At 35.4% G+C, this 21,925-nt stretch overlaps 3 protein-coding genes across 7 annotated transcripts in view; 2 read left to right on the top strand and 1 right to left on the bottom strand.

The window, feature by feature from the left end:
* The window catches only part of LOC120628412 (P protein-like), a 78,819-nt gene that overhangs the window by 3,629 nt on the left and 53,265 nt on the right, over positions 1-21,925 (top strand). The window contains exon 1 of one of the 5 annotated variants that reach the window (XM_039896770.1): positions 6,683-6,806. The exons of 2 other annotated variants lie outside the window; for them this stretch is intronic. The gene's annotated coding sequence lies outside the window, so the exon portion shown is untranslated. Of the gene's footprint in view, positions 1-6,682; positions 6,807-21,925 lie in introns of those variants that run through there. 2 more of the 5 variants (XM_039896771.1, XM_039896772.1) reach the window with 2 other exon arrangements.
* Positions 17,717-20,842, top strand: LOC120628416. The gene is made up of 2 exons (XM_039896774.1): positions 17,717-17,873; positions 19,084-20,842. The coding sequence occupies exons 1-2, from the start codon at positions 17,738-17,740 to the stop codon at positions 19,971-19,973; spliced, it is 1,026 nt and encodes a 341-aa protein (XP_039752708.1). The 5' UTR covers positions 17,717-17,737; the 3' UTR covers positions 19,974-20,842.
* Positions 17,867-20,681, bottom strand: LOC120628414 (protein ALP1-like). Its single transcript, XM_039896773.1, has 2 exons — positions 20,322-20,681; positions 17,867-18,959 (listed from the first exon to the last, which is right to left on the bottom strand). Exons 1-2 carry the CDS (start codon positions 20,645-20,647, stop codon positions 18,065-18,067), a joined length of 1,221 nt encoding a protein of 406 aa, XP_039752707.1. The 5' UTR covers positions 20,648-20,681; the 3' UTR covers positions 17,867-18,064.

Here is a 21,925-nt window from a genome sequence, read left to right as displayed (position 1 = left end):
TTTTGACTAAAATGTAAAAAATTGGTAACATTTAAAATACCGGTAAGTAGGTTAATATACTATAGTTTCATTTCTTTTGTTTGATGAAAATACACTCTTTTACGCGGAATCGTACTGGAACGCTAGGCAACTTGGCGGCTCGCCTTTATCGGGACGTGATGCCTAGCGAAGTTTAAAGCCCATCAAATCATATAAGAGAAAATAAAAAACGGAGGAGACGGGCCTAAAGTACTTTTAATCCTAAGATTAAAAATTCCTTTCCCTTCGCGTTTTAAAAACTGATAAAACACGGGTAAAGTAACTAGCAGCAGCTAGTATTCTGAATTATAAAATAATTAAATAAATAATAAATAAATAAATATACTACGACAATACACACATCGCCATCTAGCCCCAAAGTAAGCGTAGCTTGTGTTATAGGTACTTATATATGATGAATATTTTTATTTATAATATACATGAATACTTGTAATATACCTACATGTAAACACCCAGACACTGAAAAACGTGCATGTACATCACACAAACATTTTCCAGTTGTGGGAATCGAACCCACGGCCTTGGACTCAGAAAGCAGGGTCGCTGCCCACTGCGCCAATCGGCCGTCAAAAACACGTGTAAAGTGAGTACATCCCTGTAAGAAATAATATACCTTTCCGTCTTTAAGATTAACTAACTGCGATCGATTTCATGATATCAAGTTTAGAACCACTCAACCAGCATGAGATTTCTATGCTGTCTGACCACTGAATAAAATGTATATCACTACTAGTTAGACCTTGACTGCAATCTCACCTGGTGGTAAGTGATGATGCATATAGCGCGCTACCCTGTTAGAGGTTCGGAAGTAATATTACCCCCTAATCGATTTCAATACAGCATTGCAACAATGCTAAATCGCTCGGCTGCACGGACTTCTTGGTAGGGGGGGTGTAACTAAACATGTCCCCTAACTCAAATTACCACCGCCAAGGATCGAATCCAGGACCTCCCAGTCATAAGACTACACCTCGTCAGTGAGGTCGTCAACTGACTGACTATTCGGAGTTATGCGCGTTTTTAAGCAATTGAATATCCGGTATGGAGTACGGATTGCTTTGACCTTCGCTAGATACCACCGTACCGATAAAGACGTGCGCCAAGCGTTTTTATGTTCCAGTACGATGCCGCGGCATCGGTACAACAAAGGTGTATTTTCTACAGACAAAAAAAAAATTGTGCGCGTACTTAGAATACGCAAGTAAGAAGAGTAACTATCAAAATTAATCTTAATTTGCTATACTCCGCGAAAAGCAGGAGAATCTGTGTGGTGTAATTTATAATTTATTCAATACTTATACTCCACACCAAACAGATCCTCGGCAATACACCCTCTACGCACGTTTCGCTCCGAAACCGGAGCATCATCAGGAGATGTTGACTTTACAATTATTCATTGTATGGATTTCCGCAAAGTAAAGCCTGCTTCTATACAATAGAAGAGTAACTTCTTTATTCGACATTAAAAACTCCACTTAAAATCATCGGTATTTTATCATTATTGTTACCGAGTAAAAAGGAACAGCCACTTATGACAACAATGAATGGTGAATAAAATTAATAATATCGTCCAACTTCTGATTAGGAGATATATATAGTGCAATAATCAAAATTATCATCCCATTTTCCATTTGGCATTGAGCCATACAGAAATAACCAACTGCTGAAGCTAGTGACCCATGAAAGTCAGGAGAAAGAACAGAAAAACCTATCGATGAAGTTACAATGTTAACAACATCATTCGAATTATGATATAATCCTACACCTTCTGCTCGTGTTCGTTTAAATTTTGTGATGCATTTGAAGTTCTAATAAACTCGAATCAACCGTGGTAGGGGCAAGAAAAAGATGGCGCGTAACGTAAAAATGTGACGGTAAATTTTTCCAACGCCGATAAAGAAGTTTTGCTTTAATAAGCTATTGTCAAAATTAAGCTTAATATGCTATACTCCGCGTTAAGTTGACTAAACAATTATTCATTGTAAAGTCAACATCTCCTGATGATGCTCCGGTTTCGGAACGAAACGTGCGTAGAGGGTGTATTGCCGAGGATCTGTGTGGTGTGGAGTATAAGGATTGAAGAAATTATAAATTACACCACACAGATTCTCCTGCTTTTCGCGGAGTATAGCAAATTAAGCTTAATTTTGATAATATATCATGGATTTCCGCAAAGTAACGCCTTCTATACAATATTCAATAAGCTATACCTAGTCTATTAAATGTTACTATTACTAACAATTTATATTTTACTTCGTAACTCGTATTCCTCTTTATAAATAAATAAATAAATATACTACGACAAAACGTTGCCATCAAGTCCCAAACTAAGCGTAGCTTGTGTCATGGGTACTAAGATGACGGATGAATATTTTTATGAATAATATACATAAATACATATAACATACATTATATAAACACCCATACAATGAAAGACATTCATGTTCATCACACAAGCATATTCCAGTGGTAGGAATCGAACCCACGGCCTTGGACTCAGAAAGCAGGGTCGCTGCCCGCTGCGCCAATCGGCCGCCAAAAAAGGTAGTAAATTACTAAAAACTTACTACATTTTAGTTGGCACCACCTAAAAATTATGTAGGAGTACCTACGTATTTATAAATAAAATTTAAATTCAATTAAATTCAATTTAAATTTCATTAGTTATAATGCAATTAACACAGTTTCAATTATTATGTAACTTTGTTGCACGTGAGACTTCCCGTTATTATACACTTTAAAAAATCCTTTTATTTCCTTAGGAAAACAATGATAGCTCTCGGAAAATACCACTTCATTTATATATTAATATGTATATTAATTAATATATAAATTATGATGTGGTATTTTTCTGAGAGCTATTATTTTTATATTTATTTCATATATGTATATTTTTATTTGTGTAATTTTTGTTTATTTTAATACTACACCACCTATTTGTTCTCGGTCTTATCCTAATCCTAATATTGCCTTGCAGTGATCGCTTCTAAGCGATAAGGCCGCATTTTGTATTCTTCTCTAGTCTTTGTTTTTCTCTCTATTCGTCTTTTATTTTCCTAACTGTGTAGTGGTGTACAAATAAAGAGTTAAAAATTAATAATAAAAAAGGATTTTAAAAACCAACCCACGTGTATCGTCGGTCTTCCTTATGTACGAGGATGCAAGTTACTATTCAAAATTTTGCCAAGAACGGTTTGGCTGTGCAGTTATTTTATTATTTTGTTTGTTATGCAGACGTCAAGGTTAACGTATTTTACCCAAGTTCTCTCAGCAAGGTTGCGTGGCGAACTCTACTTTTGAACCAAGTCAGCAACTGCGTATGCAACCGACTTTGGAGGTTCGATTTAAGGACGGTACACACAGTGGCACTTCATAAATGCACAAAAGCACTGCTAACCTAAACTTTTTGTATAACTCATAAAGGGGCAGGATTTTATGCCATTTTCCTCCTTTTTGCATACCCTGGCCAAATACCGTGTGCACGCCACTGGGTACACATCGGGAGCGTTCGTTTCGCGAACTTCGTCTTACGAGCATTCGTAGCGCGAGTAATTCACGCAAGCATATTTATTCGCCAACCATCCCTATCCCTATCCCTACTAATATTATAAATGTGAATGTAAGTTTGTTTGTTACGCTTTCAAGCGAAAACTACAGAACCGATGTTCATGAAACTTTTTATACATATTCTTGAAGGTATCAGAAATAATATAGGATACTTTTTATCCCGACATTAAGCTCGGTTCCTTTGGGAGAGGGGATGAAAGTGTTTTTACCGTTTTTCGCCATAACTCCGACAAATTTTAACCGATTTAAATAATTATTTTTGTACTTTAGAGGTTATAATATGTGTTTAATTTTGCCCAAATTGTGGTTGGAGATAGGGGACAGAACTCCTCAGCGAACCCCTCATTTAAGGCTTAGCGATACTGAATACTTTCAATTTTTTTAGAACTACAACTAAATTAAATGCCACTACAAAAACAAAATCAAACGCAGACGAAGTCGCGGGCAACAGCTAGTACATTATATTGCAAGCACAACTTTAAAGGCAAGGCTACTTCAACTGCTCTGCGTCCTTAGCGGCGATCAAGTTTGCGTCTAGCATGCGACCAATTACCCCTACCCAAATCTAACCCCGACCTCTCTTATGAGAACTAGCGCTCGCTTTAGGAAGATCCAAATACCTCAATTACCTTAAGTGCACTAAAGCAGCCTAGTTTTTAGGACTTCACTTCCAGACAGAGGCGTGCACTTCATACATGCGCAAAACCACTGCCTACCTTAAAATAAATAAATAAATAATAAATATACTACGACAACACGCACATCGCTATCTAGCCCCAAAGTAAGGGTAGCTTGTGTTATGGGCACTAAGATGACTGATGAGTATTTTTATGAGTAATATACATAAATACTTAGAATATACATATAAACAACCAGACACTGGAAAACATTCATGCTCATCACACAAACATTTTCCAGTTGACTCAGGAAGCAGGGTAGCTGCAAACTGCGCCAATCGGCCGTTAATCATAACATCGACGTAAAATGGATTTGTAACTCGCATAGGAGCAGGATTTTTGACATTTTATGCAATTTTACCCTGGTAAGAAATCTAGTGCACGCCACTTCTTCCAGAGGACCGAGTTCGAATCCCAGCACGCACCTCTAACTTTTCTAAGTTATTTTCGAAGTTTATAGCAATTTAAATATCACTTGCATATCTTGGAGTTCTACTTCAAGTTCTGAAAAGCGTGTGAAGTCCACCAATCCGCACTGGGTTGCGTGGTGGAAAGGCCTAAACTCTTCACACTGTGGGAGAAGATCCGTGCGCTGCAGTGGACCGGTAATGAGTGGATATGGTGATGATAAATAAACGAACGAACGAAAAAAGAATAAACGAACTATCCGAAGGAAATGTCCCCTGTGAGTACCGACCATTAGACGTTACCTCTGTACCTTTGAGAGCACGTAACTATTGGTCCCGGTTACAAAAGCAAACGTTTTTATTTTTAACTAAATAACAATTCTGTTGAACCTACATGGCGGCGATTGATAACTGATTTTCCTGTAAGCCTTCATTCTTTGTTAACGTCAGTATAACGCAACCACTTAAATTGTGAACTTCATTGTATTTCTTAAATATAGTTTAACGGATACATACCACGATAATACTCGTATTTCGACTCAGTTGCATTGTTCCTGGTCCCGTCATGACGACTGGGTCGAAATATCGACAAATCCAAAACTATTATCGTTTTATGTACCCGTTGAACTATATTTAAGAAATGTTTAATAACCGCGAAAATCTTACTTTAAAATCTTTCATTGTATTTAACATCTTTTTTTTAAGAATTTAATAGAACAAGGAAAAAAAACAGCAAGTTTTTTATTCAAAAACAATTATAGCCCGTGTCATTCGGGCAGATTGACAGTGTCAAATTTTTTTTGCGTTTTTTGTTACATTGTAACAGGTATACAGAAACTTCATAAGTAATGTAGGTACTTTTCATCCAGAAAAAAGTACCATTCCCAAACTTAGAAAAAGACCTGAGTTGTGTCAAAATCTACATGAACGAGCAAAGTCGCGACAAGAAGCTACTGTTTATTAAATAAAGTCAAACCTACCCTTAAATTAAGTTACATTAATAATTTGCCTCACGAACACGCACGCAGCACCCACACGCACGCACATACACTCATGCACACACTCATACACACCCGTACGCACATACATCCACTTACTGCATTACCCTGTTAAATCATTTAAATCACCATTTCATTACCCAATCTCCAAAAATAAACATTTTATTTATTTTTCTTTAATATTTTTGCATGTTGCATGTTAAATCTATATCCAAAATAAAATATACTTGTCGTAGTCTTTGTCGTAAAAATTATATAGGGGAGTGCACTGATATCTATAGTACGAGTTTTTACTCAGTTTAGGATTGAATCAATCACCAGTGATTCAACCATACATAGTACTAAGCTATGATTTCTGTCACAATTTAATAATCGTGTGAATAAATGATTTTATTATTATTATTATTATTATAATTTAGTGTTTTCAAGGCCCCTAGGTCCAAGTAAGAGTTCTGTAAGAAAGTTAACAATAAAAAAAAATTTTTCATCCCTATAACATTTTATTACTCGCTTATTACCTACCTAACCCAAGTCATTACCTACCTATCTACATCTAAAATCTGTGAGTATTCAAAAGATTTACATAATCTTAGACATTATCTTATCACTTCCTTGTATAGAAAAGAACCGATGTCTAGAAAGGAATCCTTACTAATATTATAAATACGAAACTTGGTTTGTTTGTTTGTCCTATATTCACGCCCTGAGTAAGCAACCATTCAACTTTATTTTTGGCATTGAGTTACTTGAAACTACGGAGAGTAACATAGGATACTTTTTATCGCAGGAAAACAGACGGTTTTCACGGGAGTTGTAAAAACCCGTGAAAACAACAAACAAAAAACGCGGGAAACAGTTAGTATTCTAATAAAAATAGGCCGACCTGATAAAACTCGTAGAAAAAAGCGATATGTCCACAATTTAAGGAGTCCGAAGCTGATAACAAAATGTTTACAACATTTACAACGGGCCAGCATTTCGGTTCAGTATCCACCGCGCATGCCCGACGCGAGGACGCCATATTGGCGGCCATTTTGTTTTTAAAAAAACGTACGAAAAAGTTGAAGTAAAAACTTTAAAGTAACTTTTATGAAGAGCTACTGTTTATAACTTTATTTGTAACTGATTCTAATTGATATTTGTATTTGTTAGTTAACAAAACTTATTGGTGGTTTTGGTGAAAGTGGGTGGAAGATAGAGTTTTCAACCGCAGTGTTTATAAATATACTTCCATGATAAAAACAAATACAAGGATATATTTTTTAAATATCGAAGCCTGTTAAACCTATGTACTTAGGTATTCGCCAAAGCAATGTGCAAAAAAAATTTACGTCAGATCTTTTCTCAGACGATTTTCTGCCTAATTTCCTCAGAATTTAGACGGAAAATCGTCTCTATACAATATAAATAGACGGAATGCTACCCACTAACTGATTTATTAACAACGAAATCTCAGGAACTATTAGGCCTAAAAACTAAAAACTTCAAAAGTACTTAGTATATTCCAGAACGTAAACAACAGTTAAGAAAGGTTTTTCATTAATGGGGGTTGAAAATTTGTTTTATAGTTAAGCTGTTAGTTAGATTTTAGTGGTAATTGTTTGACGATGAACTTTAAAATGTTCAAAAAACTAAAGTGTGTGGAATTTATTTTACTAAATGTGAGTAAGATTGATTAAAATATAACGGAGAATTGTATAATATACAGGTAAACACCCAGACACTGAAAACCTTCCATGTTCTCGTTCTATTCCAGTATACAGAAAATTGATTGTTAAATTGTAATATGATGTTGGAAAAGAGCAACTGTTTAGTCGAATCTTCTAGGGCGTAAGTAATGTTAGGGCTGGCTTCGAGGTAATTCGAATTATTTTTGGAACTAGTGTATTAAGGCCACAATAACACTAAATCCTGATCTGATCTCCACTATAATTAAGTACCCAAACTATTTAAATTACCTCATCTTATCATATTATTCAAATAATTAACGAAAAAAAATAAAAAATGTTATCTACATCTGATATTTGTTTAAAAGTTAAGCTCATATTATGATAGTACATTTAAAATGCTTCGAGCCTTCATTTAAGAAATACATCTTCCCAGCTTCAAAATGGTTTTTAGTGAGGCTTCTTTTTTTCCTTTTAAGTAAACATACATAATGGTACAAGGTAGTTAAAGTATCAAAAAAAAAACACTTCTGAATAATATACCAAGTACGTTTAAGTATATTAGCTAGATAAAAAATGACATTAAAATTCGTTTAGCTTCGTGTACTGAAATTGAAAATGTTTATTGTAGGTATAATACCTAAACATTAATATTACCAAGATGGTTAGATACCACTTTCCAAGCGTGATAACTGATAGTTTACATCATAAAATAGTTTTGCACAGAAAATAATAATTAGGTAGGTAGGTACTAACTTTTATTTAAAACTGACAAAAATGGTAACAAATTCTTTTTCATAGGTATCTCCCGTTAAGAAAATTGGGGTAATTCAAGAAATAAAACGTGTGTGTCCTTATGTAGGTAGTTACAGGCGTTCGAAGTTATAATTCTTTGGCGTAACAAGATAAAAATCTTTTTAAATTTTTAATCGTACGCCTTATCCTCCGTTTGTAGAAAAAACTATACTAATGGAAAAAAACGTGTGTGAACTTATGTACACGCTTTATAAGTTCTTCTTTGGCGTAACAAGATAAAAATCTTTTCAAAAATTTTATCTTTCTCCTTGTTCTATACAATTTAAAATGTACACTGTCAAACCTTATAGGTTCAGGGTGGCGGTTTTTGTGACGGTGTGCGCGCGCATCGTAAAAAAATACTCTCATCATTTTTCCCTAACGCGCCAAAAGAAGTATAACTTCAGAAAGGTTTTTAATACATTAAAAGTTTTATTCTAACGCATCATCTAGTTAAATAAAGTTTATTTAAATATCACAATATTTAATAATAATCTACATAATTAAAGAAATGTACATAATAAACATAATTAAATTTGGAGACTCATTATCGGACAACCGAGTTTCAATCAACATTAAAATTTGAAAGAGATTTTTGTACAAATTAATCAATGAAATCACTGGAATGAGCCCGCAGACTTTGACAATTGAAAGTGTACACTGTCAAACCTATAGCAAACTTCAAGGTGTCGGTTTTTGTGACGGTGTGCGCGCGCATCGTAAAAATGTACTTTCATAATTATTCCCGAACGCGCCAAAAGAAGTATAACTTTAAAAACGGTGGGAACAACCGCAATCTTCACCAATTTTAGAGTCTTTATAAAATAAAAGGAAGGTTACATTATAAGTTTTTGGTTAAATTGGTGCATTACTACTTTTTATAAAAAAATATCATATTTAATTTACATTAATAACTACTATTTCATTTAAAAAAAAAAGAGTCACCTTAGTACCCATAACACAAGCTACGCTTACTTTGGGGCTACATCGCGATGGATTTTTTTGTATAAATGCGGGTGCTATTCGATTTATTTATTTACATAGTTGCAAAGATAAAGTCGTTATAATGAACTAAAAAGTCGCATACAAGTGATGTAAAACAAACGTATTTCAGTTTTCTTAGTTTTTATATTAAAAATAGTAGAATCATATCTTACTACTTTTAGTAGATACATTTTTTACCTCATTCCGCAAACGTCCCTCTATGTCTGAAAAATAATTGTTCTTTATAGATACGTCTTTTATTGCACAGTACGTAGTGTACCTACTTATTTCATGTTTTAAAGTTAACTTTAACGATTTGAATAATTATCTTAACAACGTAATTTAGCTTCGGAGGTAATCATTGCAAGCTATGTAATTGAAAACTGCAATTTGTGTCAAAGTAAGTACTTTTATCTAGTTGGATAGTTATAGCGCAGTTTAAGAAATCCTGTGAGGCTTGAGACATCATCATCATACTAATCAATTACCGTATCCATTACGGCAGGGGCAGTGGCGTGCACTTCATGCATTCACAAAAGCACTGCCTACCCAATTTTTATTTAAATGGTGTAGAAGGAGGCTTTTCAATTTTATGAATTCTGGCTCCTCTATGCCTGCCCTGGATGAAGAGACCTGGGCACGTACCTCCCACGATGAGAAGGGTATAGGCCGTAGTGCACCACGCTTGCACGATTGCCCAATCAGTCAGCAAGCAATCTCACCTGATGGTAAGTGATGGCAGTCTAGCGTGGCGTGCACAGGTTCTTTGAACAGGGTATGCATAAAGTAGGTACATGGCATAAAATTGTTAAATTGCCCTCCAATACGAGTTATATAAAATAATTTGGGTATGCAGTGCTTTTGTGCATGTATGGAGTGCACGCCCCTGCAGTCTAGTCTAGTCTAGTCTTTGAGGCGTAGGTGTAAAGCCTCGTGTGCCTGTTATTACACCGGCAATTACGCCAGGGACACAGCATTGCAACAATGCTGTTTAGCGGCAGAAATAATCATTGTAGGTACTTCCCCGGACGATCTCTGTCACAAAAACCTCTACGCCTACTTACTTCATTTTTGGAGAAGTCGGTTAAAAATATAGAAAAGCTATAGTGTGACTTGTCTGTGAATTCAATGAATTACCTCCTATAAGCAGCTATTTCCCGTTCTCATTGCAGACTACGGTAAACTGTGTTTTCCGCAATAAAACTATTTAGGTAGCTTGTTATATTTAGTCCGTAGTAGTAGTAGTAACTACTTAACTATCAGCTTAATTGTCACTCTTTTATAGAGTGTGCATAAGAGTAGAAAGAAAAACAAGTTAAATAAAATGAATATGACCTTAATTTACACTTTGTCTTAATTCACATTTTGTACAGTGTGTTATAAATATAGAAAAATAAAAAGTTATCTCGGCACGATAACCGTCTGGTACTCCCATTTTGCAGACCAAGTTCTTCGGTAACTCTTCCACTTTTAAGGCTTTTGTGCTTTGGAATAATTTGCCTGCTGACATCCGTAAAAGTCAATCCCTTCCCATATTTAAGTGTCGTCCTAAACACTACTATCTGTCTTTGAGTGAAGTAATTTGAACAAATATCGTAATTAATGTTTATTATTTGTATTTTTCTTCTTTCATTATATAATTCGTCCTCGAAACCACCGCAGCGAGGCACAGTTCCTAAGATGCTGGCAGCATTGCCCCTTTGGATGGCCAAACTAATTGCCCGCTCTAGGATCACCGGTAGACTCGATAACCCTTTTCGATAATAACATATATATATATGTTGCGGATTTTTTTTAGAACTTTTAAGGGGAACCACTTTGCCACACATGATTTTAGCGAAACTTCAACCGTTAACGCTGCGCACACGCACCCGATTTTGAAACATTCTTCGTCGGTGCTATGCTCCTATTGGTCATATAGTGTAGATAAATAGTCTATAGCCTTCCTCGATAAATGGGCTGTCAAACACTAAAATATTTTTTACGTGACAACGTCTAATAATTCGATGGAGCCGGTGGCGCGCACGAAAAAACATGATGTATGTGGCGTTACCTCGCTCTGAGGCGTTCCATTCAAGGCTTTAAGTGCAAGCGAGAGCGCGGAACGAGCGACAAAGAGGCACAGTCGGCCTCCGCGTTCGACATCTGTCTCTCTCCTACTTGAGTGAGCGATGCGTCCGCGTGGACAGCTTCTGCCCCCCGCCACCCCTGAGCGAAAAGTCTTCTTTGTTAGTATATTTGTATACTTAAGCGAAGAAATTTGTTACAAATGTTAAGATTCGCTGAACCAATCTTAATTGGTTCGCTTACCAATCGAAAGCGTTTACCAATCCGCACACACAGCACTTAAAACACACTCGCATATGAAAGCCATTCTCTAAAAAAGAGAAGGCTTTATTAAAACGGGTGAATTTTGGGGGCTCAAGCCAACTTGTTTGTAATCAACTCACTGTTTTATTGAAATGAAAATAAATCCCTATCCCTACTAATATTCTAAATGTGTATGTAAGTATGTTTGTTACGCTTTCACGCGAAAACTACTGAACCGATAAAAATTACGCGGGCGAAGCCGCAGGGCACATCTAGTTATCTATATGTTTCATACCTAGCAGCCCCTAACTGAGCTGTCATTCAAACAAAAAATGACAGCTTATTTATGTAAATAGTTTTTTTGTATTAAATATTTAAAAAAAACGACTAATAATAAGAAACATTCAACAAGAAATCCATTTCTATTTTTATTGTTCTTATTTGAATTAAGAAAAAGAAGAAAAAATACTTTATTGCACACAAACATCAAAATATACATAAAATATAGAATAAGCAAAAGAACAATAATAGTAGGCATGCAAAGGCGGCCTTATTGCTGCAAGCAATCTCTTACAGGCAACCTCTGGCAGAAGGAAAAGCTGCAAGAGAGCGGGATAGTGCATATAAATAAATAGACATACATAAACACATATATATATATGTATATATACATATATATATATATACATATATATATATACAACAACAGCATATGTATCTCTTATTTTACAGAATGGCTTTCTTATCCGGGTATAATTTTCGCGAAACTAAACAATAAAGCAAAAAGTATGGTGACGTAATAATAAAATTGACATAAACAATGGCAAAATAAATTGATATTAACATTGCACGGAAGTCGCTAATTGGGTGCTCATGATCCTGCACACGGTCACACCTCATTGTGGCATTGCGGGTTATCATTTTACCTATTTGGTGCCACAATGTTTTAAACACGCGCCAGTTATCATTACGTAATTATCTATTGGAATAATACAGTCTGTTTCACTAAAAATCGACATTAATTAGTGACCGAATAACGGACATCTGCAAATATTCTAATTCAAATCTTTATTTGCGTGATTGCAAGTTAACTAATCTTATAATAAAACAAAATTTGGAAAATCCAAAAGTGCACGACTCATAATGCTCATTTAATTATCAAATATTGAAAAAAAAAAAAAAAAATTTAAAACAGCTGTACTAGGAAAGTGATGCACAGGCGCCCCTGGTGGAATAAAATGTACATAATATCTATAGATATGATATATCACCATCCATGTTAATTTTACATGGATAAATATAGATATACAGTCTTGCAGTTTTCGTTTTTTTTTATTAATTGCAATTAAACTACACTGAATTAATAAATCATTCGCATTCAGTGACCTACAATCGTCGATTTGAATTTTTTTTTTAAAAATTTTACTCAAATAATGGATTTTTTCACAAGTTAGAGTGTTTTCGGGTTTCACACATGACGGACAGGAATTTTTTTTAACCTATTTTGGTGTTTTTTTCCAATTCTATTGCAGTAAATCATTTTTTTAAAAGTATGGAATTAATCTCCATTAAATTATCTCGACAATAGTATGCAAAATATCTTGATTCCGTGAACTAACAACTACAATAAAAATAGCCGCCGAAATGAGGCGAAAAACATTTTTCGATCGTAAAGCACTCTCTGATGCTTCGCATCTTGATTCGTGCAATAACATGTTTCATGCTTCAATCTGCCATTCTATGGTAGGAAAATTATAATAACACCTTAATTTTATACAAATGTCAGAAAATTAAGGTATCAAAACTGCGAAATTAAATAACAATGTCAACTTAAAATTAAATAATATACTAAACGAAAGGTACAAAACTTATATGTGGAGTTTCAAAAAGGAGGTTTTCAAGGGCAAAGTAGGTGGCCATTTTGGAACGATTTTCAAACTTAACTTTAACTCTCGACTAATTCATCTTTCAAACAAATAAAAAACAAAATCAAAATCTAAAGCTACGCAAACCCCCACACAGACACACATACACAAACACATACACAGACACATCAAACTTATAACACCTAATCGTTTGTGCATCCGAGGATAAAAATGGAATTTATGATGAATTATTTATATTATATATTACCTTGTTGTGTATAACTGAAATTCATCCATGCCTCGTCAGAAAGGGCTCTTATTTAGTCCTTTACAAGTTAGCCCTTGACTGCCATCTCACCTGGCGGTTAGTGATGATGCAGCTCTTTTAAAATATAAAATCTATCCCATTAGGTAATCATCAAACGCTCAGGCAGCTTCCAGGCATGTAGGTTTGCTCACGATGTTTTTTTTCACCGTTAAAGCAAGTTATGTTTTATTAAAAAGCCCATAGCTCCGAAAAGTTACAGGTTCGTGCCGGGGCCGGGGATCGAATTTAGTATTCCCGGACGGGGGACGACGAAGCTCTAAGCACTAGGGCAGGTTTCCCAACCTGGGCACCGCGGCAGAAAGTATAGATGGCGCGTTCCGCCATGCTTCAAAATGCTTTTCATGCTTCGAAATCGGTCCAGCCGTCAAGGATAAGTACAGTGACGTACACGCGCACACAAGAAATATATATATATAAGATAAGTATTTATGTAGGTATATTATTCATCAGTTATCTTAGTACCCATAACACAAGCTACGCTTACTTTGGGACTAGATCGCGTGTATTGTCGTAGTATATTTATTTATAAAAACCCTATTGAAGATAAAAAACCGACACGCGCATAGTACCTACGCTACCTAATTAAATGACAGGAGTCACTTTTAGTAATTAATTTTAATTTTGCCTGTTCATTTCATTTTTTCATTTTTTCTTTTCCACCCATTTCCTTCCGTATTTAAATAACAACCAACAATAATAATTTAATTCCACCACTTCCAATTCTTCTGTATGCCTTACTTGAAAATTTTTGTGGAGATAACCTAATCTAGAACAAATCAATAATAAATGTGAATACATCACATTGATGGGATGAGGTAGTATTATTTCCCTCAATTCCTTGTAGAACGATTTGTTATTTTTTTTTTTTTATAGAATAAAGTTACTTAATGTCCTATTTTTGACGTGACCATAAAAAAATTTAATGTATTCAAAAAAATTGGTAGGTATAAAATAATACATCTGACATTCTGGCGCTTCTCCCATAACATAATCATTTTGATAGCTAGATACTACTTGCTTATCTACTGCACGATACACCTTTAGTTATCTTATAATCTGCTTAGTAATCTTTATTATTTATTGTTTATCTAACAATCGATAACTTTTCATAACCACTTAAAGCGTGGAATCACTATGCGAAAAGGTATATTTAATATGTGCCAATTTTTAACCGACTTCAAAAGGCGGAGAGTTCTCAATCCGGCTTTTTTTAACTATAATTAAATACGTCCAGGCAAAACTCCGTAATTTTGGACTGCATTATCAATTACCACCTGGTGAGATTGCAGTCAAGTGCTAGCTTGTAGTTAAAAAAAAAACTTAACCAAATAACCTGCATTGACTGATCGCCTTTTTAAGACCCTTCCCTAGGCTATAATTATCACCCTTTGAACCTGTAGAACTAATCTTACAATTTAAATTAAAAACTGTTCTACTTAACTGATTGACCTGAAATGTTGCATACACGTTTGGTTTGGATGATAACGCATTGTATATATCTTACATTATTGTAAATCCAATATGGCGGAATCCCAAATCCAAATATTTTGCACACACCCCTATGTTATGGCCATGGAAATATGATAATGACTAAGATAGCGGGAGGTATCTTTGCATCGTCCCGAGTTTCATAAAAGACTGAAGAAAATGCACTATTTATTTCAAAATACCCACCGCCAAAATGTCATGAAAATCGGCTGTGAATCAAATAGAATTAATTTTATTTATTTCCTTAATGACTATTTATATATTAAATAAGAATTTTTAGCATATTTGTTAAAATACTAATCATTTTAATAGAAAATCCGAAAAATGTCAAGTTATAGTTATCTAAAGTTTAATTAGTTACCTACCCAATTTACAAAATTACTGTAAGATAAGCTAAAATACATTAAATTAATTTAATTATTTTTAGCTACTTTGCTTAGTTTGACAATATGCAGACTTTCTAGCTCCTTTTGCTTAGTTTGGTTTAGTTTTTATAAAAACAAAAATATTGCATCGGACAGGTTGCTCAGAATTTAAAATAAGCTGTAAACGATTTTCTGTCCTTTAGTTTAAGATTTAAAATCGAGAAAACCTGAACTTTCTTGCGTGTCCAGTTGGAACCGGTTCTATCCGGTACGTTCTGGTGAAGGGGTCTATGAACCGTAGTGCCAGTTTCTTATTTGTTTCGAGAATATCGTTTTATATTGATTTCAACAAGGATTTCAATACTCAAGTTCTTGTATAAAGTTATTTAATATTATTTTAACAGTACTGCGATTGAGGTTCATTCAGCTGTCCTTTTTTATAAAATCATGGTTTTATGTAGATAAACATAACACTAATGTAATATTTTTATAAACATTAGCTCTCATGGGGGAGAGTTTTAGATCTGTGGTCCACCACTCTATTCCAATGCCGGTTAGCGGGCTTTTAAGATTATTATCACACGTAACTCAATAAGTACCAATTATTATTTGCTCGATCCAGGAATCGAACTCACGATGCGTAGGTGGTCACGGTAACCACTAGACCAACACAGATAGAATTTATGCACGTGACGAAATTAATTATAAAAAAATTATTGTGGTTTGTAACCTTCACTAGGGCACTTTCTATTTTATTCATCATTCCAAATAGCTGCATTACTATTCTAAACGCACAATGCGTTATCGTTTATCGTGATGTAAACATTATATAGTATGTTACCTAAATGTTTTGAATACCATGGCGCGGTGGTGAGTGCTATGGTCTTATGAGTAAGAGATGGGTTCAATTCTGGGGGAAGCAATGTGGAATTTTGAGTTTCTGAATTTTCTCCGGTATGATCTGATGCGAGACTTTGTCCGTATACCATCTTACCGACAAAAACGTTCCACCAAGCGTTCCGGTACGATGCCGTGTAGAAACCATAGGGTATGGGTCTAATGTAACTCTCACTTGATTTATAATCGATAATATTCATTAAAAATTGATAATTTACAATGCAATTTTATACGCACGGATACCACTTACAATGGTGACAACAAAATAAATAAACTGCGACAATATACACATCGCCATCTAGCCCCAAAGTAAGGGTCGATCTTGTTATGGGTACTGAGATGACTGATGAATATTTTTATATATAATATACATAAACACCTATAATATACAGATAAACACCAAGACACTGGAAAACATTCATGTTCTTCACACGAACATTTTCCAGTTGTGGGAACCCACAGCCTTGGACTCACACACAGCATGGTCCTGCCCATTGCGCCAATCGGCCGTTAAGCCAACCAATAATAATATTTTACAATATAAGATAACCGTAAGTTATTTTACCTAGATACTATATAGTTATTAGTCTAATTGGATAACATGTTATATTGGGATTACAATTATTACGAATAGCATAACTATATATATAAAAGAAAGTTGTGTTGGTTACACCAGCCAAGAAAGGCTGGACCAATTTTTATGATATTTGATTTTTTGGATTCCTCTTAGACCGGAATATGATAATAAGTATTAAAATAAAAAATAAAAACATTCATAAAAAAAACTATCCGCGGTACGAAGTTCGCCGGGACAGCTAGTTATCTTCTAGTGACGTCACGACCTGTAATACGGCGTAGCGTTGGTAAGAGTCAGGTGGGCAACCGCTTTCAGAACTTTAAATACATGTCGTGTAAAAAGGTTTGCCAACTATCCTTTAGATATAGGTAGGTTTAGGCTGTAACCTTAGCTTCACACTACAAAGCAAAGCGTTATGCAGAAAGATAAATCTCGTATTACGGTTTACCGGTATAGATAACGTAATGGTTTACAAGTAGACTATTCAAGTAAGTACGTATTAGGCTCAACTCACACTGGCGCAGAGTCGAAGCGACGCGACGCGTCATATTTCTCCGCCTAAAGCATATTCACCTTTATTGTTCTACTATTTAAGTACAAATTTGTGCTATGTAAATATGGAAGCGCGCGTCGACGCGCGTTGACGCGCGCATTCGCGCTCCGACGCTCGGCTGGAGTCGAGCGGATTCGCGAGTCGCCGCGCGTACTCAGGCGCAGTGACGCGTCAGACGCCGACCACAACGGACGGACGACAGTGCTGAACTACGACGACAATGGACGAAGATGAAAAATTAATTTATTTAGTACAGAAGTATGATTGTCTGTTTAACGTCAAGGCGAAAACCTACAGTGATAAAAATTGTAGGAAAAATGCCTGGCAAAAAGTAAGCGGTGAAATGCAAATTTCTGGTAAGTACTATATAATTATTATTACATTTAGGTACAGACGACAGCACGTCAAACGTAACAGTTTGACCTTGAGCTCGTATTTATTCCGTTCGTGCTAATGGCGGCTTTCGTAGTGCAAGTGTTACACTTGACGTGCTGTTGTCTGTACAAAACACACACAGTTATATTTACGTAACATTATGATCACTTCTTTAACATCGTCTGATCATTTCAGTTTGCCATGGTACTGCCCCATGCTCGGATATAAAATAAGATTTGAATGTCTCTCTGATCACCATGGCATTTGTCATAGTATGGTAATCGACTGACCGTATATCTTGTAATATACTATCACTTGGCAATTCCAAGTTTTCGAGTTCGTAATTTTCTCTTACGTAATTATGCAAACATGTGCATGCAAGAATCATAGAATCAAGATGCATTGGTTGCATTTTTATTTTTTTTTGAAAAACCTCAAATTTTTGTGTCAGAATTCCGAAAGCACTTTCTACTAAGCGCCTTGCTCGGCTTAAGCGATAATTAAAAATTTTCTTATCATGATTGTCAGACACCTGATTTCCAGGATATGGTCTCATGATGTGTTCGGACAAGGGAAATGCTTCGTCTCCTACAAAAACAAGTGGCATTTCCTCTATCATACCTGGCAACCTTTTATTAGGCGGTATACCAATCGTATTATTTTGTAATCGTTGTCCAAATTTAGAATTGTTTAATATGCCACTATCGCTGTTACGTCCATATGCTCCGATGTCAACAATAATGAATTTGTACTTTGCGTCAACAACAGCTAACAAGACAGTACTAAAATATTTTTTGTAATTGAAGTACAAACTGCCGCTATTCCAGGGAGCTCTTATATTGACGTGTTTACCGTCAATTGCCCCTATACAATTAGGAAAATTCCATATGGTTCTGAACTCCTCCTCTATTTTAGTCCATAATTCTTGTGTTGGCTTCGGCATGACAATTGGCTGTAAATGTTTCCATATTGCTGCGGAAACTTCATGTACAATTGTTAAAACAGTGCTGTATCCAACTCGATAACTTTGAGCTAAGGCTTGAAAGCTAATTGCTGTAGTCATAAATCTGTAACAATTAAAAAATACACATATAATAATACATTTTATTGAATTAAAATAAGAGTTACAATTGTTTTGTGTTACGATAATTGTTTTGTGTTCCTAAAAATTATTTTGTGTTCCTTTTTCAGAGGCAGAGTGTCAAAAGCGGTGGAAAAGAATTCGAGATTGTTACAAGAAAGCAATTAGGCTAAGACAGTTTAAGAGTGGTTCTGCTAGATCAAATGATAAGCCAATAAGATTTGAAAAAGAATTGGAGTTTTTAAAACCATACTTGCAGAACAAACCACAGACGTCTAACTTAGAGAGCTCCGAAGAAAATGACGTAAACACTGATACCGACACAAACTTGTCCGTTGCGTCGCCATCTCGACCCGAATCACAATTATCCAGTCATTCCGATACTACTCGAAAGAAGTCACAACCACTATCACAAATGTTATTCGCACAATATTTGGAAAATAAGAAAACAGAAGAAGATCCAACGGACACTTTTTTTCTCTCTATGTCCAAAACGGTTAAACGGATGCCAATACAAATGCAAGTGCTACTGAAACGACAGATATTGCTTTTAGTAACTGACGCGGAAATAAAAGTTGCTTCGAATGAAATGTGCACCTTTCAACCTGAAACAACTAATATCAACTCAACGCAAGCAAATACTTCTTCATCCATCGGCTATACAACAGAACTACGAACCGAATCAGAAAGTCTTCAGCTACAATCTAATTCCACTAACTGTATTTCTAATTCCAACACTTATAAAATGCAGCCAAATACCGGGTATTATACAACACAGCTACCAACCATTTATACTCCTTCTAACACATACTCAATGCAGTCAAAAACGTCATCCAGTAGCAACAGCATAATCCCTAATCAGTTCGAAAATAGCACTTCTTCGAGATATCGTGTGGAAGATCGTATGGAAGATCTCGACCTGCCACCTTCACCATACATACCATTGCCGATTGGGACGACGACGCGGCAACAAAGGGATGGTGATAATGACTACAGTTAATGACGTTATGTATGACTGATTTAATGCCATGATTTACGGTATAAGGGACGGTTCTCCAAAAAATTATAAATACTTATTTTTTGTCATACCTACGCCTGTACTTTCCGGAAATAATGTGATGTAGATTTTAGCTTAAAATTATGTGATAGGTAGATATGCATGGTATCAGTTTTCGAAGAACTGTCCTTGTGTACTTAATAATGCGCGTAAAATTAAAGATAAATAAATCTATGTAAATTAAAATAAATGCTTTTGACTCTTCCTAATCAATTTACATTTTTTATTTTTATTTTAATGCTTTAGAATAGAATAGAATGGAAATCTAAGCTAGCTTAAAAATGTACTTACCTCAAGCATATTGATATCCGCTCTTCAACGGAAATAGGTATTCTTAAATTTGTTTCTTGCTTTTGGATGTGAGGCCTCAAAATATTTACCAAATTTTCAAACTTATCTAAACCCATTTTATAATAATCATAAAAATATCTTGGGTCCAGACTTAAATCATTACTACAGAGTGTTCTGAATTCGCCAAGTATATGTCTTTTCTTCCATAACTCGTGAACCCAAAATTTTCGTTTTATTTTTCTATCCTCAGCTGCTGATGTAAATTCACTTTCTTCCTCTTCAGCTTCTGATATTAGAGCAATCATGATAAGATCGATATCAACCATTATAATACTGTCGAGCGAGCACCATTCACGAATGTTCGAAAGTCTCTGAACTGGTTCCGTCACTACGCGCCGTCGCGCACAATCGCGCGTCGCCTCGCGAAGACGCGCGTCGCCTCGCGAAGGCGCGCGTCACCGTGCAAAACATGACGCGTCGCGTCGCTTCGACTCTGCGCCAGTGTGAGTTGAGCCTTAGGGTTGCCAACCGGTATAATAATCTAAAATGGAGTAGTGTACTCTATGTACCTACTGTATACTCTGTAATCTAAGCAATCATGTTTAATAGAAATAATATATTACCAATTGTCATAATCAAAACATGTTCAAATCAAATCAAATAATGTTAGTATCCGAAGATAAACTTTGGTGTTTTTTAACGCAGACGCCATCAGTCACGTTAAAATGTAGATTCAAAATGTTTGCAGTCATACAACGGTTTTTTATAATAATCAAAAATTGTTATAACCCTACTGTTAAAAAGTTTGTATGCAAAGTTAAACTCAGACATTTCTGCACGCAGCCAATATCAGTAACGTAATGTATGTTTGGAATCATACAACACTTTTAAAAATGATTAAAATCTGTTATTTGCACAATAATAACTTTTTTTTTTCAAACAAATGTACTTACTATTTTTTTAAGTCTCCTCTCTGTCTTTATTTCTTATTATGTATGTATATATTGTAATTTGGCAGCCCTAGCACGTGCTATCAATGAACATCTAGGTGGGTTTCTAATGAATTACACATGTGGTAGTCTTGTATATACCTTTTTAACGTAGCGAGCTAAGTTTTGCTTGAAATTACACTTTTTTCGCGATGATAAATAATTGTTATTTACCACGGATTCATCATCAGCAATTACAACTTAATAACTCCAACACATCAGCCCGCCAACCCAGATTGGGGAAGCGTGGTGGGTCTTTGCTCTAAAACCGTATCTCCTATTAGAGACGAGGTCGGTGCTCAGCAGTGGGACGTTAATAGGCTACGTACCATGATGATGATGATTTTACTGCAATATTGCGGTGATAAATTAGTGGTTAACAGTACTCCGTTTCGAGGGGAGCGAATTCGATCCCGGGCACAAACTTCTAACTTATCGGAGCTATATGCGTTTGAAGCATAAATAAATGTAAATCTTCCAATGTTTGCTGCCCGATTTTAGTACTATTTGTAATCAGCCTTAACCCTTCTAATTCTATGCGGGTATCCTCATAGAATTAGAAGGGTTAAGGCCGTAGTATTGCACGCCTCATAAGTGAAGCGTTGAGGTTGTGCT

The sequence above is a fragment of the Pararge aegeria genome, chromosome 12 (genome assembly GCF_905163445.1).
Source record: "Pararge aegeria chromosome 12, ilParAegt1.1, whole genome shotgun sequence".
In the NCBI taxonomy this organism is placed as follows: Eukaryota; Metazoa; Arthropoda; class Insecta; order Lepidoptera; family Nymphalidae; genus Pararge; species Pararge aegeria.
Note: the sequence above shows the minus strand (reverse complement) of the source record. Positions and strands in the feature narration are given on the sequence as shown.

Bases quoted from the DNA above. Each gene is read 5' to 3' on its own strand.
- LOC120628416 (XM_039896774.1), top strand. From the start codon at position 17,738: ATGGACGAAGATGAAAAATTAATTTATTTAGTACAGAAGTATGATTGT. The intron at 17,874-19,083 runs GTAAGTACTATA...TTCCTTTTTCAG, and splicing joins CGGTGAAATGCAAATTTCTG to AGGCAGAGTGTCAAAAGCGG.
- LOC120628414 (XM_039896773.1), bottom strand. From the start codon at position 20,647: ATGGTTGATATCGATCTTATCATGATTGCTCTAATATCAGAAGCTGAA. The intron at 18,960-20,321 runs GTAAGTACATTT...TAATTGTTACAG, and splicing joins CGGATATCAATATGCTTGAG to ATTTATGACTACAGCAATTA.